We start from the raw sequence: 24,973 nt of genomic DNA on the forward strand, positions 1-24,973 counted from the left end.
CCCTTTGATCCGATCGCGAATTTTCAGCGGCGGCGCTCCAACACGCTGCTAGCCTCCTTTAAGAGCACCATTGCCACCATAACGGGAGAGAAGAAGAAGGACAAGCTCAATCCAAAATGGAGCGCGTCTTTACAATCCTTGCAAGCTATCGACAATATGGTTAGTTATGAGAATATGTCCTTCATTGACTACGACAAATTCAATGGCTATGAGAAACAGCTGGAACGACAACTTTCCACTTTGAGCCTACGAACTGAGCAGAATCCCCCACCTTTGACCCCTAATACTAGTGGCGCATCAGCAGCGATATCCGCGCCGGTTACGGTAGTCCGTCGTCGTAAACCGAGTTCCGCTCGTCAAAATGCAGATCGGCGTAGCCAATCGCGAAGTAGCTTTAATTTCGATACCGATTATGAACACAACTTGGATAAACCGCGTAACGTGTATCGCGATAGTTTGGACTCGCGTAAACTGGAACGGCTGAATGAGTTTTCGCGTAATTCGTTCATTTGGGACAAGCAAATTGTGGATTGGCTGAATTTAGAGGACGGTTGTCCGAAGAGGCAGCGCATGGCGAAAAGTAATCGACAAGTCAACGTGGACACAGTGGATTCAGCAGCAGTTGTACAGGTAAGGAGTGCATTAGTTTTGTTTTAACTTTACAAGGAGTTATCTGTTACAATTACACTTTATCACATATTTAAATTTTTTTTTACTTTGTTCTCCAAACGCCACTATCCAATTTGTATGTAGACTCGCTCGCTGATTCCGAAAATCGAGTTTATTTATTTTTGTATGGATACGTTTTCAAGTTATTTGCAATTTACCGGTATTCAACTTAAAAGTGGTTCCACTTAATCAAGTATATCTTACAAACCAATTAAATAATCGTTATATGAGGTACAGTAAATGAAAGAAAATAAAATTAATTTCTCAGAAACTATAAGCCCTAGCGGAAAGTGATGTATATACGGTTTATGGAGAATTTTATTTTCTTTCATTTCCCGTAACTCGTATTACGACAATCCAATTGGTTCGTAAGATATACGCGATTAAGTGAAACCCCTACTTTTTTAAATCTGAATAACGGTAAATTGCAAATATCTCAAAAAGCTGCGCATAGAAAAAAAAATATCTCGATTTTCGGAATCACCGGGGAATTCTACATGGGAATTGGATAGTGGCATCCATAGAACCATTGTTATTATACATACAGTCGATTGAAAACTGGCCAGATTTATAGCAATTTTTAGTTAGAATGTAGTAATAGTAAAGAATGTTTGAGCGGGTGGGAACTCCCTTTTATAGTACTGGATACAAATTTTCTTTTGGCAACCCAATGCCAACCCATGCCCAATATTTGTGAATTCATTTTAGATTAGGTAAGGTTAAACGGGCAGCTCTGAAGGCCACAAAGACCCATTGCGATGCCCATAGCGGGCTACCCCTTGCCTATCCCTACATGGTTTTGAACCATTTTTATTCTCTGGCGAATCCTAGCAGTCTTTCCAGTGGGGCTTTCACCAAGGTATGCAAGCTCTCGAAGAAATGGTCCCCAAGAGACTTGAGGCCTTTTCCTGGGAGTGCTGGACACTCGCGAATGATGTGCTGGCCTGATTCTATCTCCTCCACATAGCAGCAGCTTCTGCAGAAATCTTTATGCGAGGCTACAAGCCTGGCGGCCATATGGACCATGGTCCAGTATTCCGTCAGTATGCTATTGGTGACTGCGCTGGTCACTCTGTCAACTTCTGAAGACAGAAATCGCAGAGGAGGTTTCACGATCTGAATCGCTCCCCTAGCCCCATCTCAGATCCATTTGTAGCACATTCGTCTGCTTTCGCATTTCCCGGGACACCACTATGCCCCGGGACCCATCGTCTGCGGTACTCGCCGTCGCCAACGCGTAAAGGCGCGTAAATCTTCCGCAAAATCTTTCTCACGAACACTCCAAGAGCCGCCTCATCGGATGTAGTCATTGTCCATGCTTCTGCGCCGTAATTCAGCACGGGCATGAAGAATGACTTATAGAGAAAGGTTTTTGTGCCTCGAAAGAGGACTTTACTCCTGAATTGCCTACTCAGTCCAAAGTAGCACTTGTTGGCAAGAGTGATTCTGCTTTGGATTTCAATGCTGACATTACTATCGCTGTTAATGCTGGTTCCCAAGTAAACGAAATTCTCTACTTTCCCGAAATTGTAACTGTCAACAGTGACGTGAGTGCCAAGGCGCGAATGTGCTGACTGTTTGTTTGATGACAGGAGATACTTCATCTTGTCCTCATTTACCACCAGACCCATTCGCTTTGCTTCCTTATCCAACTTGGAAAAGGCAGAACAGACTTCGTTTTTGTTACCGATGATGTCGATGTCATCGGCATAAGCAGAGGTGGGCACTACCACAAACAAGCGATCGCTCAAAGTGAGAATGTGTTAGTGTGCCTAATTCATTTTGCATGCTGCTGCGTTCTCGTCGTTACGCTCTTGCTTGTGTACGTACACGTGATGGTTATGCTCCTTGAGCGTGAGCTCGTTCTATGCCCATGACTGGGCATAAGCCAGCAATTGCACGCTCTTGTAGTAAATTATTTCTGAGCGGTTCAGTTCTGCTGCTCTTATTATCTTTTCCAACATCAGATTAAAGAAGCCACATGAAAGGGAGTCGCCCTGTCTGAAACCCCGTTTGGTGACGAACGGCTCGGAGAGGTCTTTCCCTATTCTGACGGAGCTGGTGGTATTGCTCAACGTCATTTTACACTGCCGTATGAATTTTGAGGGGATGCCCAATTCAGACATAGCGGCGTATAGGCAACTAATTTTAGTGCTATCGAAAGCGGCTTTAAAGTCGACAAATAGGTGGTGAGTGTTGATCCTTTTCTCGCGGATCTTTTCCAAGATTTGGCCTATTGAATACCTGGTCTATGGTGGATTTGCCAGGTTCAAAGCCACACTGATAAGGCCCAATCAGTTCATTGACGGTAGGCTTAAGTCTTTCACACAATACGCTCGATAAGACCTTGTAACCTATGCTTAGAAGGCTGATCCCGCGGTAGTTGGCGCGAATGGCGGGGTCGCCTTTCTTGTGGATTGGGCAGAGGACACTTAAATTCCAGTCGTCGGGCATGCGTTCATCTGACCCTATTCTGCACAAGAGTTGATGCATGCACCTTATCAACTCCTCGCCGCTGTTCTTGAATAGGTCAGCTGGCAGGCTGTCAGCTCCAGCAGCTTTGTTGTTTTTCAGCCGCGTTATTGCTATTCGTACCTCGTCACGGTAAGGCGGTGGAACGTCGACTCCGTCATCATCGACTGCGTGCTCCGGTTCTTCTTCTCCACAACTTGCAATGCTGCTACCATTTAGTAGGGCGGAAAAGTGTTCCCTCCATAATTTAAGTATGCTTTGGACATCGGTTACTAGGTCGCCATTTTTGTTCTTACAGGAGTACGCCCGGGTCTTGAAACCTTCCGTAAGTCGCCTAACTCTCTGGTAAAATTTTCGGGCATTCTTCCTGTCGGCCAGCATTTCAAGCTCTTCGCACTCACGTATTGCGGCCTCTCTCTTACTGCGGCAAATACGTCCGTCTCGCTTCCCTCTTCAGATCGCTATATCGGTCCCACATGGCTCACGTTGCGCCCGATCGCAGCGTGGCACTCAGTGATGCCAGACATTCTCTGTTAAAAATCCCACGAAAATGGGGAAAAAATCCCTCAATTACCCACAGCTTAAAAATTTATCCCACAAAATTCCCAACGAATTTAAACATATACATGTTTCAGTAGTAAAGAAGTAAAATTCATTAAAATAATAATAATAATAATTGGCGCTTACACATACATATGTGCTTCTCCTCCAATTTGTGGCGTGCCCCTTGTTGCTGTCACACAAAGGGGAGGGACCTACAGTTTTACGCCGACTCCGAATGGCGAGTGTATTTTTATGAGATGCTGTTTTTCATGGCAGGAATACACCCGGAGGTTTGCCATTGCCTACCGGAGGCCGACCGCTGTTAAGAAAAAACCCCTTTTTCTGCATTTTTTTCACTCATTCATTTTTTCACTTTAATTTTTTTGCACACTTGTTAAGGGCCTAGAAGAATTATTTGGTGACTTAAAAATTGAAGCACATTCATATGCTATTTAACATTTGATCAGATAATTTGTTCCGCTTTTTACATGAAACATTCTTTCTTACTCAGCGCTTGAATTGGTTAACGTAAGAAAATTTTCGAAATTGTCCTTATACTTTTTAACAATTATATACCATTTCATTCCACATCACATCTTCAGAAAGATTAATTACGTAAGAATGTCGAATATTCTTAAATTTAAATCAATTATGCAACAATAACTGCATCAAAAGAAAATCCCTTATTTATTTGAAATGTCCCTTTTTTCCCTTTTAATAATTTTTGTTGCAAAATATCCCTCAAATAGGGAAATTACCCACAATCTGGCATCACTGGTGGCACTGTGCGGCATCTTTTTCTCTGCAGCTTCCTGCCACTCCTCATCGTACCAGTTGTTCTTTCGGGCTCGCTGAAATCCGGCGCACTGAGCGCCTTTGCATTTTAATGCTGACGTAAATATCTCATCGGCTGCATTCATTTTATTCAAGAAGCCCATGGTTCTCCTTGGTTGGGTGCCTTTTTTCATCCAATTGAAATTAAGTCTACTACACCAGATGCATTGAAGTTGGTTTAATTTCGTTGAGGGTGGTTGCCGAAGCTTGAAGATAGCCTTGATATGGCAGGCAATCGTGAGGGTAATTCAAGGAGTTCAATTCCACTTGATTGGGATATCTCTTAACGTAGGGAGGGGAGTACGATTTTCAAATTAGGGTGGTTTGATCTTAAGCATCTTTAGCACAAGGCTAGTTTTATTGTGATAACACGAAGGGATACCCAGTGGTGATGCTGTAGAGCTGGCAAACTATCGATAGGCGCACTATCGATTTGATAGCTTGGATAGTATAGGGAAACTATCGATAGTATCTTTTAGATCTAAAAAAGGGCCGATAAGCAAATACAGTTAAGGTATTTACTAAGTATTTTCCAGATTTTGAGATTTGTAGTACAGTGTTACCGTTGTGCGACTAAAGTGTCAACTTGACACTTTTTAGAGATCGATGCCCCCTGACACCGACTCTTTCAAAAAATATGCTTATTTTAAAACTTTTCTGAAAAGCCAAGCGACTTTTGCCACTTTTCTTTGATTAAAAACTCTATATACACATTTTGACAATTTCTTTATAAAATATATTTGTTTTTTCCTTGTTTAAAAATGGTTTTAGTATTTACTTTTCAAAGGCGCTTAAAATATACACCTCTGGCCAGATTTTGGCTGAGCTTCTTATTATGTCCAAATTTTCTCGGAAAAGTGCCCAGTACTTCTAATGCACCGTTTTTGTAGCTTAGCATTTCCCCCAAGTTATTTGTGTTAAATTTATTTTCGTGGCTCCCGGTACAAAGAAATAATCCGCGATAATTTATATACAAACCTAAAAGGCTTAACTTTGTTGTAATAATTGTTATCCACTAATGTTCCTATTTTTGTGACTGAAGTGTTATTTAACTGCAATTTTGTTTTCATAATAAATGCAAAATATGCATATTCGTCTTTTTAATATATCGACTATTTTTTGACAGATTTTCCATCGAAAATTATGTCAAAAGGCTTTAGAGACGATTTTATTTCGACTATGAATATGTCCCAAAAAGTTTCGAATGGTAAAATAATGAATATATGGTATAAAAGATTTTTTACTTGAAGATACTATTTTTCCGGTGCGACACTTTTTTTGCGACTTTTGAAAAAATTTCAGCGGATAACTGCATTGTGGTAGGTCAGAATGCTAATACTCTGAGAGTAATTCGTGCCCATGGCTTTCATTTAGGCATTACGAGTATATCTTACTGTGGGTCGGCCGAAGATGTTGGATATGACAAGCAAGGTATCCTTACCTTTCTTCCAAGTTGCAAAACTTGAACCAAATATAAACTGAGAAAATAACGTAATTACTTTATATCAATTCAATAATATGTATAGTATGTACAAACAAAATTTTCCGTCCAAGAGGACTTTTTACGTTTACTTTATTAATTTTCATTTTTTTTAGTACTACTTTATGAATTCGCAAATGTGAATGGCTACGATTGTTTTATGGTAAAGGTTTTCTTGTCTTATAATGAATTGAGCGGTATTTTAAACTAATTTGCACTTGTGTAAAAATATATGTATGGTAAGTGATGAAAAATTATCGAAAAACGATATTTGGCACCATTGATATTCTATCCGCCATCTCCGCTCATTGTTCTACTCCTGTATATTCGACGTCTTCTGCCTTTGAATAGTGTATGCAAGCCAACACTGTGTCCAGCAAGTAGAGAGCGCCTTCAATTACACAGAGCGCACCCATGGCGATGCCGGTTTGGCGTTCAGCATTCACATAGAGGAAGTCCTGATCAGACATGTAACCGCCCCAATAGTGGAGGGCCACACCACCAATGGCTATCCACATGGCTGTGCCGACCATATTCATTAGAGTGTCTGTCAGCTCGCTGAAAAAAACAAAATGAAATTAAATAATAATTATTAGTTTTGAGCAACGCCATTTTTTTTTATTTTCGAAGTTAATCTCTTACGAACCGTTTATGTTTGGTGGTGCCAAAGAAGAAAGCCACAGAATGCACTGTGGTGTAGATCAGAAAGCCAACGAAAATGCCGGAAGCTACGATTTCTGGTGACGCGCTCTTCTCCTCATTTAAATTCCATGTGCCGCTGACGCCCAAGAAAATTCCCTCATCGCCAATACAGTAAAGTATGAGCACAATAATATTGACTGTCTGCGAGAGAGAAAAAAATGAAAAACCAAAAATATTTCAGTGGAACCCATTTCAGCGTAGCCAGTTTAGTTTAAGACTATGCCTTCCCGCTCTTATTCGAAATTGTCGAAGTGGGGGCTAGTATTGGCATGCATTTCCATTTGCTATTTGAATATTGATAAGCGCGTTTATCTTATGTACGTACATATGTAAATATCTTACTCAGTTTATGACCCGAAAAATATAAATTTACAAATAGCAATGGCATGACCTAATCATTGTTTTCTTATGACTAATGACAAAAGAGCGTAATTATTTTTGGAACCGCTAGTTTTTTTTCCTATAAAAGGTAAAAGCTTATATAAAAAATTTAAAGACTTCATTTTGAAAAGTTCTTTCAAACAAATGCAAAATGATTTCCCCTAAAAAAATATTTATTCACTCCACTTATTGACCGTAAAACACTTATTGCTCATTATAGAATTTGATTTTAGTAAAATCGTTTGAGTCATCCACCTTGTGCTTACCAATTTTAATGCTTTGATGAATATCGATCCAATTGTTTCCACAGACACCATCTTGAAGTGATTCCCTTACAACTTTTGTTGCCAATGAATAGAAAAACCAAAACAAAAGTTATGTTTGAAGTTTAAATGAAATTATAAAATCTTCTTGATATTTTGTATATATTATTTGGTTTGAACCAAAAGCGCATGTGGCCGATCGTTTGGCTTCGTTTTATCGTCGTTCGTTAACTGATGTTGGAATTGAACGCACGCACAACAGCGAGGCGAAAAGTTTTGAACACAAATACGCAGCCATTTATCTTGCAGCTTTTGCAATCGCATTGATAAGATAACAATATCGTTTCGTTTGTTTGTGTGCAATTAGCCGAGGAAAAGCTTTTTTTTCGTTTTTACTTCACAGGTGTAGGAAGCAATAAACGGAATGTAGATGATTTCATGTGGCCGGTCGCGCATTTGCCTCAAGCCTTATCAGTGCTCTATTTTTTATTTTATTTTTTTGCTTTAAGTTGTTGGAGAAAATTGTTAAAAACAGTAAATACACAATGTGTAACTGCATACCAGTCTACCTTATCTTTGGCCATAGCCTGTATGGTTTAATATGATATTTATTTATGTTTTACGAAATACTTTTTATGCTTTTAATGACGCCATTTTTTCATTCGTGGAATTTGTAATGCGTTGGCCAATTTCATTTGACCTTAAATTTATTTCTGTAATCTGTTGATTTATATATCGCTCTAATTCATGAAATAAATTAATTTTCTTTATGGAATACGCATTTAACAAATCATTTCAATAAAGTTTTTCATATGACAATTGAGAATTGAGTAAAACTGCTAAATAGGCGCAAGAAATAATAAGCCAATAGTGCAATAGTTGCTTATGCTTATAAGGGAATTTTTAGTAATTTTATTTAGTTTTTATTTCTTTTTTTTTGTTATTATTATTTTTCAAGTAATGTACTGCCAAATAGTTCTTATTCACTCCAACGTATAATGCCTTATAACCGCATACTCCATGGGACCCCTGTAATAAAGCACGCAACCCAAAATAGTATCCACCAAATACAAGGCACTTTGAACTATACATAAAGCACCCATTGCTATGCCGACGCTGCGTTCGGAGCTCACATAAGAGAAATCGCCATCAGACATGTAACCCAGCCAGTAATGCATCGCCACTCCACCAACTGCAAGCCACATTGCAGTACCGATTGCATTCATAAGAATGTCCGTTAAGTCACTATTAAAGAAGTGAGACAAATTGTGTTTTTTTTTTTTTTGGAAATTATTGAAACATACATACCGCTTAGTTCTGCTGCCTCCAAAACAATATCCAATAATGACTACGGCTGTATATATAATGAAGCCGACAAATAAGCCAGAAGCCAGCATTTCAAGCGCAGGATTGTGTTTCTCATGCAAACTCCAGCTGCCGCCAATGCCCAAAAAATCACCTCCATTGCCAGTGCGATATAAGACCAGTACGCCCAAGTTGTTGAACTGAAATTTTATTAATTTCGTTTGATATATTTATGTATGTATTGTATTTAATGGAAAATATTCGTACTAAAAGTGAAATACACGACGACAAGTTCGAAACATATAACATATCAGCATGCTGGTCATAATAATTATCATTGAGATAAATATTTTGAAGTCTTCAAAGACTTTTATTATAAAAGTTTTTTCATAATAATTATGAGTGCGAAAAAATTGTTTAAGTCTTAAGCGACGGCGCTTGTTCAAGACCATTTTGGGGTTAGTTCAGGGCTAGGGGGCCAGTTCGCGCCAGTTCGGAAACAGTTTGGAACAGTGGCGGATTTACCGTAAATGCAACATAGGTAGGTGCCTAGGGCGGCAATATTTAGGGGCGGCAAAATTTGAGTTAAAAAAATAGTTTTTTTCAAGCTAGCTACACTGAAAGTAGAATTTGTGTTTGTACTATATTTTTATCATGGTTTGTACATTTCAAAACACAAATTTCAGATTCAATTACGCAATTAGAAAATAGGACAAGACTGTTAGTTTTTTTTCATATTATTTAAATGATAATATTTAAAAATACTAATTTAGTATTTTTGAGATTATAACTTATCAAGTGAAAAACGTTTGTTGATGATGGCTTTCTTTAAAAATTGGAGACCTTGACACAAGGCAAATACCACTTCTTCATCTTAAATTATAATATAAGTATAGTAAAATGTTAAATAATAATTGTTGATGACTTAAAAAATTTTTCTCACACATAATTATCATCAAAAAAGTTTTATAATTCTTACGGAAATTTGGATAACTTTTTTTAAAACTCCACCATGAAATAATTATTATTCTGGGTCCCTGATATAAGCAGCCTTATCCTAAATTTTTCCCGAAAAAAATTCACTCGAAAATTTTGCATCCGCCCATATTAAATACATGGAAACGAGCAATGCAAAGTGAACCGGTTCGGGGAAAATTAAACTCATGATAAGGCTGGAAAATCAGTAAAGATTTTTTTTTGTATGGGGGAGTGATGCAGTCTAATGTACATATTAAGCGAAGCCTGTTTTTAATCTATTAATACTTAATAAAGCTATTTGCAAACTTGCTTACCAATTTCAGAATCTTAAGACATATCGAGGCGATTATTTCGTACGAAGCCATTTTTGGGTTATCCATTTCCTCAAGTTCTTTATGTGATTCACCGTTAAAGTTTTTATATGTATTTATTTTTCCATCTTTGTTTTACAAAATCGCAAAAGTTTTTATCTCTATTGCTCGGTTTTCAACCAATCGTATAGTACTAAGCGTGAATATCAAGCGCAGTGTCGCTGGAAAACGCTTCGTTCGCAGTAGTCGCTTGCTGTGATAAGATAAGGCGATACGCAGGTGATTGTGGCAGAAAAGTTGCTTCAATAATGTATGTACATATCAATGTGGTATGTAGGTTTCTAAGTATGTTCTCAATTCAAGCGTACAAGCGTTTAACTGTTGATCGCTGCGGAAATGTTTCGCTTCATATACATCTTTAAACGTAGTATCTAAAAAAAAACGTAATATGAAAATTGGAACGGAACATTTCAATCAAGATCTATGTGAATCGATGAATGAAAATTAAAATTTTTAATTATATATATATATATATGATAATTATTGCTAACACTCAATAATCATTTTATTACAAATTTGAGCACAAGTGTTTATGTACGATACAATTTATCTCAACTTGCATTTTTAGGGACAACAAAGTTCAATAAGAAGTATTCACCGCAAATTAATCGAATAGTTTTGTCACACGCCGATAAATTGAAAAGCTCTACAATATTTACACTTTATTGATAAAAAAAAAGCAACAACAACAGCTTCACTGAATGCGAGTCACTGTGATAGTTCAAATGAGCGTCGTCTGCGCAACTGAACTGAATCGCAATAAATGTATAGCGAGGCTAACGACAACCGACAGCCGCCATCTACTTATGCACAAATGCACCCTGTAGGAAATTCCACTAGCTCGTAGCTTAGTAGGTGTATTCTCTTGTGCGCGATATTTTTTATAACGTTATCGAACTTAAAACTCGAAAATGCTAATCCAATTACTTCCAAAACAATTTCGTCGATGTTTTTGCAAAACCGCCTCTCGACTAGTTTTAAAATCTCCAGACATCGAGATTTATGCATAAAAATCCTAAAATTGTTATTAAAACAACAGATTTGTAAAACAATAGCTAGAGAAAATACCGCATACCAAGGCAATGCCTTTAAAGAAATACCGTTTTTTCGCTCTCCTGTAAAATTTGAATGCCGTAAGATAGGCGGTTTTGCAATTGGTCGATGGGCGGTTTCACAAAAACATCGACTATTCACTTTTGCATTAGAAAGCTACAATAAGTTATATACGAATGATTGGGAGAATGATTCGGTTTTGGGCCTTCAAGATAACTAGGCAGCCATTTACTTGGATCGCTGTAACCCCAATCGAAGTGTAGGAAACGGTATACATACACTCGAAGGCCCTCTTATAAAATCTCCGTTTTAGGTTGCTAGACAAATGTAGCAGTTTCCAAGCAGAGACCTCTCTGTCTGACGTCAACTCCTCTCACATTGCTGACATATCGCCATCGACCTGTAGATTATGGCTTAATGCATACATCTTCGAGAAGGTAGTTAGGTTAGCGTGCTGGCTGCGTAGATGGAGGCTCACTTAGTCTAGACTAAAGTGTTCATTGTGATGCCTTTAAGAGGGGAGAGGGAAAAGTACACAGGGAGTACGCTAAGGGAGAATGACGACAGCCAATGGCTTTTAGCAAGTGAAACGCTCCGTGCTTGCAACGAAGCTCTTCAGTCGACTGATGTCACTCCCGAAAACTCATCCGGAATTTTATTTATATTTACCGATATTTAGAAATGATTGGACTACATTTGAATATTTAATAGTTTTCAAGTACAATACTTGTACCCAGTAAGGTTAGCCGTCCATTTGACGTACATATTTCAGGATTAATATATTAATTTGAATAAAGTAGGTACTTTCAGCTTGTGAGATTTCTACACTAAGCATTGAAATGTTACCAACATGTGTAAATTTAAAGAAAGTACTTAGTACTCTAAATAATACGCGATCCTAGGAAGTATCGATACCAAAGAACTCGATTCTCGAAAGTACTCGATTCTTCCCAACACTATGTAGTTCATATGTATGCAGTGGCAGCTTTAAAATTTTGTCGAAAATATTTAAACGTTTTGGGGTCAAATAAGCTGACTGCATTCATTTATAATTTAACTTACTTGCGGCTGCAGAGCGTAGATTTAAAATTTATCCAATATAAAAGAGAAATTGATTTTCATTACAAACTGTTGAGAATATAACAGGGCATATTTATAGTCAAAATAAAGTAAACATTGAAGGTATATTTAGTTCTACTCACCCTTTTAAAGATTGGCGATTTTGTTGATACGCGGTTTTATACTTTAAACGGCGATACGTATGTTTTTGAGTGTGCATTACATGATTTTTGTTTTTTTTTTTTTTTTTACTTGCTGGTACCTAAGTAAACGAAATTCTCTACTTTCTCGAAATTGTAACTGTCAACAGTGACGTGGGTGCCAAGGCGCGAATGTGCTGAGCGTTTGTTTGATGACAGGAGATACTTCGACTTATCCTCGCGATTTTTGATACCGTTGGTATCGATGTCATCGGCTTAAGCCAGCAATTGCACGCTCTTGTAGTAAATTGTTCCTGAGCGGTTCAGTTCTGCAGCTCTTATTATCTTCTCCAACATCAGATTAAAGAAGTCAGCGGCGTATAGGCAACTCATTTTAGTGCTGTCAAAAGCGGCTTTAAAGTCGAGAAGTCCTTTTCTCGCGGGTCTTCCAAGATTTGGCCTATTGTGAATACCTGGTCTATGGTGGATTTTCCAGGTTCAAAGCCACACTGATAAGGCCCAATCAGTTCATTGACGGTGGGCTTCAGTCTTTCACACAATACGCTCGATAAGACCTTGTAACCTATGCTTAGAAGGCTGATCCCACGGTAGTTGCCGCGAATGGCGGGGTCACCTTTCTTGTGAATTGGGCAGAGGACACTAAAATTCCAGGCATCCGTTCATCTGACCATATTCTGCACAAGAGTTGATGCATGCACCTTATCAACTCCTCGCCGCCGTACTTGAATAGCTCAGCTGGCAGGTTGTCAGCTCCAACAGCTTAATTACTTCTACTTAGTTATTATTTTGCAAGTTTATTTTCCTGCTGATCATGTGAGGGTAATAATATCCAATATACTGTACATATGTGCATTTTTGCGAGATATGTAAATACTTAATTGATTACGAAAAACTCAAGCGTATTCTGGTGAATTCAGTGATTTATCAACGTTCCCATAAAAACTTTAATATTTTTGGATATACAGTGACTTAAACAAATGACCACGTGTTGATTTTCTTCAAATATTCGTAATGTTTTTCGAACTAATTTTGTTTTGGTATTTTTATTTAAAAAATACCGTCTAAGGTTTAACAGAAACCATGTAAATTACAGTTTCAAACTTTATACAAAATTTAGGAAAATTCAAAAAATTTTCATCGAAATTTCAACTTTATATTCTGAATTTTCAGAAAATTTTTAGTCGTGCAGTTTTATAGCCCATACAGTTTTAATCTAATGAAGTGCAAGTTTGGAACGGCTAAAAAGTCGCGATTATAAGAGTGTACGTTCCTTCCATTTGTGTGACAACATTAAGGCGCACGCGACAAATCGGAGGAGAAGCTTGGCCAAACAATATTTTATTATTATTTGAAGAGGGTTGATACCAGATTATTTAATAAATTAAATGCATTATTGCAATATATATGTATCAATCGAAATAGTTTTGAAAATGTCAACTTAAATTAAGGGAATTTATGTATTAAAATATTTGCCACAAGATGGGTGTCAGATGAAAAAGGTTTAGTAGTTGAAAATACTTTCAAGGGGGAAATATGTGCAAATTTCTTATTTTTTGCTGAATTTAAATAATTTAAGTTTAATTGAAATAAATTACATCCAAGCTAACACGCAGAAAGACAAACTAGTATATTTATATTTACCCTAAAAGTGTTTATAAAAATGCTTTACTTTCAGTGTTTTTATTTATTAAAACAATATTTTAGACATTCTGAAAATATCAAAGTAAGAGTGTGTGTATGTAAGTATATACATACATTTATGATAAGAACTACAAAAAGTTTTCTGTATAATGGAAAAAACAGGTTTCTCTCTTTATTTTCTGACATTCGGCAGCCTTATATTCAAATTTTATTAGGAAATTTTCAAATAAGGCAGTGTCGAAATCTTTATCGCTCTCTAATTATTTCACGTGGTATAATTCCACCATTGGAAAAAGTATAATGCTTTCTCTTCTAGCTGATTTTTTAGAATTATTTTTATTAACTATTACGTTTGATGGATCTTACTTGGCAGATTTAGATGCAAAATGCCTATATTACCAATATAAAATGAAATATTTTTCATACAATCTATGTACTATGTATAATAATTCAGCATTTATATGCAAATAATTGCATGAATATGTATGTATCTCTATTTTTACTTAACTCTAAATATTCTGCCAACTTGAAATTAACTATCTTAGGCAGCGTTGTCTTTATGTGTATGTATGTGTATAAATGCTAGTAGACGGTAGAGAGAAATCTGCATGTCTTCAGGTATTCTATGCAATTATGACACTTTTGTTGTTGCTCATAAGTTCTGGGTATGTAATTTGTCATTTGAATGTATGTATTTGAATGTGTGTATATGCATGTGCGTGGAGGTTATGGCAATTTTCTATAGCTTTAACGCGCTACACCCGTGTAATCAGTATCACCCTTTGAGTAGTGCAGACAACTCATCACCGTGTCCACCAAATACAAAGCGCCCTCGACAATACACAATGAGCCCATTATAATGCCAACTAACTTATCACTACTCGCAGTAATAGGCACATGTTGTACGCTCAAATATGAGTAGTCCATAGTGTCCATGTAGCCGACCCAGTAGTGAAGGGCAATACCGCCGACTAGAGTCCACAAAAAGGTGCCGACCACGTTCATGATTGTGTCGGTGAGTTCGCTGGAAATTAGAGTAAAATGTGTACATATGTAGGTGTGCATATTTGTGTAACAAAATGAGTAATTAATTGCAATGCTTACTGTCTGTATTTGTTGGGACCAAAGAAGTAGGCAATCGTGTGCACGCCTGTATAGACAATAAAGCCAACGAAGACACCGGAAGCGAATATTTCACAACCGGCACTTTTCTCCTCCCACAGATTCCATGTGCCACCAACGCCAAGAAAATAACCACCGGAGCCGATGCGATAAATTATAATGATGCCCAAATTGAGGAGCTGTGAATGAGAGAAGAAATGTAAACATTTAACTCACTGGATATGAATTTTAAAAGGGTTTTATATATAAGCTTCCAAGAAGTTACATTTTCCTCTTCTTTACCTTCTTGATTGTTTTGGCTGAGTTCAACAAAGCACACCAGTTGTTACATTTTCCTACATATTCCGTCGATACTATCGATATTCTTTCAAATTTTAAGAACAAAAAATGCAGAGTTATGAAAGCCAATTTATAAAGCTGCGACCCTTAAACAAAAATACATAGTTAAAATCCACTGTACTAAAATTAGTCATTGGTTTCGAAATTGGATGGTTATGACTAATATCGCTGGCATATCGAAATTCCAATGAAGTAAAGATAAGTAAAACGTTGATTTCAAATACACAATTCTTTCTGCTGTTGCTTGCTCGATAAGTAATGTTATGTATTTGTTACTAAACCAGAGGCAAAAAAGAACATTACTTTACTTAACAAATTCTTTTCAAAGACATGACGAAAACTAATTTATGTAAGTACACATATACATAACTGAAATATGAGGCTTTTCTTTTTTTAACGTGCGCTCACTAGAGTGGTCTAAAAAAAATTTTTCCGCGATATGGCTTTGCGCCTTCCAAAATTTTTTTTTCTGCCGAAAGAAGTGCCAGTACCAAAGTTTACGTTTCTAAGTACATATATATTTAGAGGATACTCTTGACGCTCATATTTTACTCTAGAAGTATTGCGCACATATATTAATCAAACAATTCGTTAAGCAACCTAAGAGCATTTCAAATATAATGTCTAATGTATTGGTTACAGTAGAAAAATGAAGGTTGGTATGGATATTACAAATATCAAAAAGGAAAAAAACTAGAGGGTGCCCGTTTTCTAGGGTGCAATTTTTTTCCCCTGTACTAAAATTGGACCACTCTAATACTCCCATACAATACATAATATTTTCTCTGCGAGGGCGACCTACCAATTTCAGCGATTTTATGACAATCGATGCTATCCAAATCAAAGACCATTCCATTTTTTCACTGCGCCAATTTCAGTTTTCCAAACAAGTAATAGAATTTAATTGCTGTCGTTTTCTCAAAAAAACAAAGCGTTTAATCACTATTTTGATAATTGGTCTACTGTCTTGCGATCAATTCGAAAAATACGTTTTATTCGTTTAGGCTCGGTGCTTAGTCGTTCGTTAACTGAAGTGAAAACGATTGAAGAAATCGTCGAAACAAGCAACAGGAAAAGTCTGAGCTTTTGCAATCGTGCTGATAAGATAAAACGGTATCATAGGTGCATGTGTATGCATGTACATACATATGTATTTCGGTGTAACAGGTGCCCGACGTCCATACAATGGGTTTGAGTGTATTTACACGTATTTATTTATGAAGATATTTAACTACAAATTTATGCTCATTAACGCGAGTGGTCGTAATATGCATATTTATCTGCAAACACTTTTACATTTATGCCTACTTCCATATCTATGTACCATACCTACATATCTGTTTATGGTGCTTACATATATATTTTTTGCTTTTACTAAGCTTTTCCGACGCAGTACACCATATTGGCCGCTGTCACTTGCTTTTTATTTTTATTTTTATTTTTAACTTGCGCGCTTGCCTGTGACAATTTTAGGTCTCTATAAGTGCCTACATATTTAGTAGTTATATGTATGTTAGTATTTTATATCTTATCGGTTTATTAATGTGTGTTGAAGAATTTTTCAATACAATTTGCGCTAGCAGAATGATGACCTCAACTGATCTACCAATTGTAAAATAGAACAATGGCTGTCATTTTAATTGTAGGAGCTATATTGTTATGATGTCAAACTTACTTTTTAAATTTTGTTGCGTACCAACTTTCTGCTGGGAAGAAACTTCAGAGTCAGACAGAATTCCTTTAGAATGGAAAGTCACCCTATATATGCAGGTATCCCTCACGGCAGTGCTCGAGGACCCATATTACATATATGTAATATACACTAGTGATTCGCCAACTGATGAAACTCGAACCATTTCAATGTTTGTTTATGACACAGCTATCCTAAGCCATAGTAGAAACCCTAAAGAGACTTCTTACAAGCAGAATATAAGAATCTTTGAAAAAGTTATGCTTAATTTCCACTAGGCATTAAATGGCAAAAATGACAAATGACAAAGTCGGACATAAAAAAATAATCGTGTCATTACATTCAAAAATCTTTCATTAAGTTCATTTCCACAATGGCATTTTTTTAAATGGCGTTCATTTTTTTTACATTTCAATGCCTAGTGGAAATTCGACATTAATGAGTATTTTTTTAACGTAATGACGCGATAATTTTTTAATACCCATCATTGTAATTCATCATTTTTGCCATTTAATGCGTAGTAGAAATCCAGAATTAGAGCTATGTATGGGTTCTTGGAGGATAAAGATTAACGAGAGTAAATGTGTTCAGACAACATTTATTCTGAAGAAAGAAACTTGCCCATCACTAAGAATAAACAGTAAGGGTCTATCACAAAAATATAGTGTCAAGTAACTTGGAAAGGTACTAGATAGGAGACTTACCAGGAAAAAGAATATGGAAAACAAAATTTCTCAAGCAAAACACAAGCAAGCAAGCCTTCAATGGGTTATAGGACAAACATCCAAATAACAAGATGTTGCTTTTTAATATGATCATTAAACCATGTTGGGCATATGGAATCGGGATTTGGAGCACATCGCGCAATTCCAGACAAACAGACTATAAAGACTGCAATCCAAAAAATGTTACGTGCCATATATAGAGCACTGTGGTACATAAAAAATACGAATATCCACCAAGATCATAATGTAAATACGGTGCATGAGGTAATAAGAAAGCTAAGCACCATTTGCTCAGCACGGTTAATAAGCCATCCAAATAGATTAGCGAGAGATCCTCTTAGCCCGATATATGCAAGAAGACAAAAAAAAAAGAAAGGATTTTACCGATATTTTCATCCGCAATATTTCAATTTCGGTTCTGGAACTCGTCCCTGCAGATCGACTACCCAACACGAAATCCAGTGTCCGTGCGGCTCGGAAACATGTCCTTTCCGACCGAATACAGTCTACTGGATTGTATTATTATTATTATTATTATTTATTTATTATAAAAATTTACAATAAATAAAGTAAAAGCACGAGCAACGTAAGCTATCGGCTATACTGGATTGTAATTACATACTTAAATATAGCGAAGTGAAGGCACAGCGTGGAAACTAGTCCTTTACACATGCCCAGGCAGTGCACAGGCATTTTCGCACTTTCGATAGTTTGACATTTGATAGTTTGGTAGCGACGATATATCAAAATTTAAAACTGATACAAAATTAAAGAAAATTTAATGAATTTTCATGAAGATTTTAAACTTTTTAATCAGATTAAAAAAAAAGTATGGTATGCAGTTTTATAGCCCATTAAATTTTAGTACCACAATGGACAGATTTCACGTGGCTAAGAATCTAAACATTGCCGCAGAAATTTTAAATTTAATAATAATTTGTAAGATTTGAAAACTTATTTTTAGCTTCGAAAGAAAGATTTAATAACTAAATACATACATAATGTCCAAAAAAAAAAAAAAACTAATGATAATAATAATGTAGTGTCATCAGACGTCAGTACCAGTTAATACATCACTGATTGCTAAATGTTTCACAAATCATCTGGACAGCTGTTTTCTTTGGTTCATTTAATAACCGTTAATACTCGCCTCGCTTAGTCACATGCCAGCGACTCACCAAAAGTATTTATGTAAATTAGAAACTCTAATACTGCAAACATACATACACATATATGTATGTAAGTATATGTGCTTACGTTTGAATGTATGTACATACACACATGTTTATATTTTTTTATTATTTGTACGATAAGTAAGATTCAAGCTCATCTAAGCCAAGTATTTATAATGTGCCAATTGTCAAAGCTCAGCCGCATACTATGTGTGTATGATAATCTGTATTCGAGTTTATACTCAAATTAATTCGGCTATTGAAGCGAGTTTCAATGCAAAAATTTTCTAATGCTAATTTATTTAAAATTTCGTCGCACGCCATTTAATATTTTAATTGAAACATGCCTTATATTTAGGGGATTCACAAGACGTGTTAACCGTCGTAAAATCTTAAGCTTAACACTTGTTTATGTAAAATAGCGGTTAAAATGGTTGGGGGGTTGGCTAATTATATATTCTTTATCAGTTTAAAAGAATTTCGGTTTAGTTAGAAATCCCCTAAAACCATTTTAATTAAAAAAGATGTTAACCTTAAGATTTTACGACGGTTAACACGTCTTGTGAATCCCCTAATTGACACAAACTTAAGAGCGATGTATGTACGCACATAAATATGTATTGAGTGTACGTACAGTGGCGAAAATATAAATAGGGAACAGGCATTTTAGCATTCCTTGGCCAACCTGCTTCGGTTATTTAACCTGTATAACTTGTTTACCAAAATGTACGTCCAAATTTCAAACTTTGTACAAAAATTGGCAGAATTCGACAAAGTTTCATAAAAATTTCGAGTTCTCAGTTTTGTAGCCCGCTCAATTCTAATACAACAAAATGCAAATTTTAAGAATCTAGGACTTGATCACACAAAGGGAGGGTCCTACAGTTTTGCGCCGACTCCAAACAGCGATTGTATTTTTATGAAATGCTGGTTTTTCATGGCAGAAATACACTCGGAAGTTTGCCATTGCCTGCCGATTGGCGACCACTATTACAAAAACAAAAACTTTTTTTTTATGTTGGGTTGAACCGTGTTTGAGCCCATGCCCATGCTAATAGTGCTCTTACACGCAAATCATTACTTATTCGGCTAATTTTATATTTCTTCATACTTACAAATATGCAGCATTGAAATTCACTAATCTCAATTTTTTTTTTATAAAAAAAAAACGATAACCTTTTAGTTGCGATCACGCTCTACTAACTAGCCCTCACAGTTCTGCAAACAGCCATTCATACATATTTTTATTGAGTGATCTTACATACATTCATTAATGTTTAAAAGAGTTCAAGTTTAATTACAAGCACATGTTTATATTAACGCTTAAATATCAATGTCAAGTTGGCTCTTTAATCGCTCTTTTTTCAATTAAAACACTCTTTGCGTAATCAAACACATATGTACATACATATATACGCTCTATGTCTCAGAGCACCGCATTCAAACAAGCAAAGCAGCTGTAGCGCCCGTAGACTTTTGATATCATTCGGAATGGGTTGAATGACAAAACCGGCTAGCCGAAAGCAGCCTAAATGACACATATCGTCGTTTAAAGTACAAAACCGCGTATCAACAAAATGCAAGCGTATGTGAGGTTGCATAAATTATTTTTTATTATTTTCTAGAGAGTAAAAACTCTTTTCTCAAAATGGTTTTCTTTTTTTATAAAACAATCGCATTTCTGTCTTGTATATTTCAGGACTAATGGATAAGGATTTAGTCAAGAGCATATCGCCCACCGTCTTCAAAAGAGTCAGAACTCAAAATTTGGCATTTTTGAAATTATGCGCTAAAAATGTACACAGAGCTTTTATTTACCTTTCAGCAAAAGCTGGAGCAAATTTTTGTTATAATTTGTTAAAAAAACCTAAGCTAAAGTCGCCCTTGCCCATATGATTAGCATGTGCTACGAAATAGTTTTTCGCATTTTCTGACGAACGTATTATTTTGAGTTGTGACTCTTTTGAAGACGGTGTGCGATATGTGAGCAAATCCAATTTTTGGCAAAAGATGTCAGTTACGCGGTTTTGCAGAACGACGACAGGCGGTTTTGTACTTTAAACGACGATATGCTAATATACATATGTATATGTATATTCGAATGTATACCTGTTTGTGCATATTGTACCTAGGGATGTTACGAATGTCATAGATTTCATATATGAATGTTTAGGATTAATATTAAAAAGACTACAAACAACTGAAGTTATCGTTGTATAACTTAATAATAGGAATATAAAAAATGCTTATTAGAACATTGACATTGACCAGTGTTAAGGCTGTGTCACACGATTGGTACATTCGTACCTAATAATAATTTAAAATAAAAAAATTGAGACCACTGCTTCTTTATCCAACTTAGAAAAGGCAGAACAGATTTTTCTTATCGATGATGTCGATGTCATCGGCATAAGCCAGCAATTGTACGCTGGTGTAGTATTTAAATTGCTCCTGAGCGTTTCAGTTCTGCCTCTCTCTTCTTATTGCGGCAAATACGCATCCCTCTTCAGATCCCTATAGAGGTCCCACACAGCGCATGTTGCGCCCGATCGCAGCGTGGCCCTGTAGGCGGCATTATTTTTCTCTGCAGCTTCCTGACACTCCTCATTGTACCAGTTGTTCTTTCCGGCTCGCTGAAATCCAGCTACTTCTTCGGCGGCGGGGAATGTGGTTCAACCGCTCGCGTATGTCGGATTGTTGAAGAGTGTTCTCAGAGAGCAAGTATGTGAGTCGAGTGTCGAATAAATTGGCTAAATTGGCCGTCTGTTGTGATTGCAGCTTTTCGACGTTAAGCTTTCCTTGCATTGTTGGGCGCACACTTTTTGCTGCACAGAGGCGGGTGCGTATCTTGGCTGCAACAAGATAGTGGTCCGATTCAATGTTTGGGCCCCGGAGTGTGCCTACGTCTAAAACACTGTAAGCGTGCCTTCCGTCTATCACAACATGATCGATTAAGTTCCTCGTTTTTCGATCCGTGGACAGCCACGTGGCTTGATGGATCTTTTTATGCTTGAACCTAGTACTGCATACTACCATGTTTCGGGCCCCGGCGAAGTCGATCAGCCTCAATCCGTTGTCGTAGAGGCTGAATTTTCCGATGGTGGTTCCAAAGATCCCTTCTTTGCTCACCCTGACATTGAAGTCGCCAAGCACGATTTTGATATCATAGAAGAGATCCTTGGAAACTATTTGGGGATTTTCGGTATTTTCGGGTTTCATCGATCATATAATCGATATTTTTCTGGATTTTGTTATCGATTTAGGTAGCGTTTTTATTATCGATATTTTTATCGATTTTGTATTGGTTTTGTTGCTGATTTGGGTATCGATTTTACTATCGATATTTTTATCAATTTTGTTATCGATTTGGGTATCGACTATTCGCGATTCTCGGAATCTTCGACTACTTCGGAATTCTCGGGGCTGTATAGGGATTTTTGAGACTATTTCTGGATTTTCGATACTTCTTCCGAAGGAGTTTCAAAAATCCCAAAAAGTCTCGAAAATCCCGAGAATGCCGAAAATCCCAAAGCCGTCTCAAATATCCCGAAATATTCAAAAAATCCCGAAATAGTCAAAAAGTCTCGAAGTAGTCCCGAAAATTCGGAAAAAGTTTTGAAAATCCCGAAGTAGTTGAAAAAAACCCGAAATTGACTAAAAATCTTGAAGTAGTCCCGAAGATTTCGAAAATCCTGTAGAAGATTTTCGTAGAACTGGAAGTTGGAAGATACTCAATTATGTGCGTTGTCGTGAATGCGAATGTCAATGCGAATGTTAAAAATTATGGCATAAGCGAATGCGAATGCAAATATTCGTCAATCCCTAATTGTACCCTTTAGCAGTGAGCTAATTTGACCTGTACCGCTCAGACGACTGATGATTCATTTCACGACCAGTTCTTGATGAGTGTATTGTATTGGAATAAAAACCGCAGAATAAAAAATATACATACGTATGTAGTATGTACATACATTTGTATGCAATATGCAAATTTGTATGTATGTTCATATTTCGATGTGCATATATATGGTTTAATGGAAAATAATTTATATGTATGCGGGCACGATGATAATTCGATCAGTATGCGTACTATTACAGTATAGTCTTTAGCATATTGCATTGCACCGTTTGTGTCGATGATCATTTTCAGCATTTACTTATTTTATATTATATCTTTTTTTTATTGTACGCAGAACTGGATGTTCCTATACCTTTTTTAATAAAGCGATTGCATATCTTCCATTATGCGCAACTAGTATATCAAAAAAAATAATCAATTGCTTCTCTTGCGATTTCACGCTCCAAAATGTAAATATTTGTAAACGTCTTTGCGACTTGACCATTTCCCACACTACCCACAGCTGCTCATTTGACTTTAATTGCTGCATTCTGAGTCAGCTCTTAAGTCATCATAGCGCCACGCAGTAGGTTGAGCTATTTTAAAATTCGTGTAGAGTATATTATATATGTATGCACAGTGCGAAAAATTGTGCGAATAATCTCTAAAGAGAGTACTCAGAGATCACTCTCAATCGGGTACAATTGCGCATTAATTATTCGCAACTAGTCCCATACGGGTATTATTGGAGATCAATTAGTCTCGACTCATCACTTACGGGTATAATTGGAGATCAATTAGTCCTCGACTCATCTCTAACGGGTACAATTAACGATTTAACGCACTTAGTCAGTGAAATTTCATGTGTGGCGTTGACACATGGAGAGAGTATTCGCTTAACAAAACTGAGAGCCGTGGCTGGAATCGCAGCTGTTTTTTATTACTTTGAAACAAGCCTCTTAGGGTATGTTCACAAATAAAGCAAGCCAGAGCGAGGGGGAAGCGTTGGTGTTCACACTGAAGAAAACACAGCGGAGATTTGTGTATGCAATCGGCGGTAAAGTTATCATAAAAGATACCTTCAAAGAAAAAAGTTTTCGAAAACAAACTACAAACAAGGGATTTTTAAGCAAAAAACCAAACCGACTTCAATTATCATATAAAAAAAAAAAATGTATATATATATCATGATCCAATGGTCGGATCTAAACCAGATTGGTATGGGACCACCTCTGAGACACTTCCGTTCCGATGCAAACAAAGAACAAATTATCGAAATCGGTTGACGTGGTCCAAAGTTATGCGTTAACATACATAACAAAAAAATATATAAAAATAAATATTCCGACGAACTGACAACCTTCTCCTTTTTTGGAAGTCAGTTAAAAAACAATAAAGAGAAGGTCCACATATAAAATTTACAACAACAAATAGAACTTTCACATATAAGTAAAAACAAAAAGAAATAGAATAATAATTTTTCGGTTTTTTTTCGCTATAATCTCCGGATGATAAAACATAAAAAAAGAGAGTTGCCACCTGTTTAAAAAAAGTATATTAAGTAAATTCATTAAAAAAAAATTAAATACAACATTGTTTTACAATTGGATATCGAACTAGTGTTAAACCTCTTAAGCTTCATGGAATACATTTTTGAAGAGGGTTGTCACATGTTTCAAAACTTTAATTCGATTAAATTGATTAGACAAAGAACATTTTACGTTGGGGTTGTCGAAGTAAAGAGGCTTAAGAGAGCTTTATTTCCATAATATTTATTATTAAAAAAAAAAAATTGTGTCAAAATAAGGTGGTTTCAGAACGTGTAATTTGGAAAATATTTTTAAAGAGGATAACCGCCTGCTTGAGTAATTGTATTCCATTTAATTGGTAGGAAAAGTGAAATATTACAATTTTAGTATTAAACGAAAGTTATTTAAGAAATCTTTGATTTAAAAACATTTTTCATTAACGTTAACATCAACATAAAAAGTAAAGACTAATGGCCTAATGCATAAAGTGACATTTTCATACAAATTTTCGATTTATAAATCAGTTAAAGTCTTCTTTATTTTTTATTAATTTGGGTGTAAAATTGAAAGTTATATGACATATTACGAAATGGATTCCAAACGAAAGGTGTTTGAAAAAGCTTTAGTAGATTGAAAGAAAAATGTA

General features: G+C 36.3%; 4 protein-coding genes across 4 annotated transcripts in view; 1 reads left to right on the forward strand and 3 right to left on the reverse strand.

Moving 5' to 3' along the window:
- LOC118739186 (anoctamin-5) overlaps positions 1-24,973 on the forward strand; it is a 366,850-nt gene that overhangs the window by 159,510 nt on the left and 182,367 nt on the right. The window lies entirely within an intron of this gene.
- LOC118739183 (protein snakeskin-like) lies at positions 6,101-7,636 on the reverse strand. Its single transcript, XM_036470369.1, has 3 exons — positions 7,348-7,636; positions 6,645-6,841; positions 6,101-6,556 (listed from the first exon to the last, which is right to left on the reverse strand). Exons 1-3 carry the CDS (start codon positions 7,396-7,398, stop codon positions 6,304-6,306), a joined length of 501 nt encoding a protein of 166 aa, XP_036326262.1. The 5' UTR covers positions 7,399-7,636; the 3' UTR covers positions 6,101-6,303.
- On the reverse strand, positions 8,311-10,332 carry LOC118739182 (protein snakeskin-like). The gene is made up of 3 exons (XM_036470367.1): positions 9,942-10,332; positions 8,653-8,849; positions 8,311-8,589 (listed from the first exon to the last, which is right to left on the reverse strand). The coding sequence occupies exons 1-3, from the start codon at positions 10,005-10,007 to the stop codon at positions 8,328-8,330; spliced, it is 525 nt and encodes a 174-aa protein (XP_036326260.1). The 5' UTR covers positions 10,008-10,332; the 3' UTR covers positions 8,311-8,327.
- Positions 14,021-16,387, reverse strand: LOC118739181 (protein snakeskin-like). The gene is made up of 3 exons (XM_036470366.1): positions 16,176-16,387; positions 15,017-15,213; positions 14,021-14,936 (listed from the first exon to the last, which is right to left on the reverse strand). The coding sequence occupies exons 1-3, from the start codon at positions 16,227-16,229 to the stop codon at positions 14,660-14,662; spliced, it is 528 nt and encodes a 175-aa protein (XP_036326259.1). The 5' UTR covers positions 16,230-16,387; the 3' UTR covers positions 14,021-14,659.

Source organism: Rhagoletis pomonella, unplaced genomic scaffold (genome assembly GCF_013731165.1).
Source record: "Rhagoletis pomonella isolate Grant_MI unplaced genomic scaffold, Rhpom_1.0 Rhpom_scaffold_00005, whole genome shotgun sequence".
In the NCBI taxonomy this organism is placed as follows: domain Eukaryota; kingdom Metazoa; phylum Arthropoda; class Insecta; order Diptera; family Tephritidae; genus Rhagoletis; species Rhagoletis pomonella.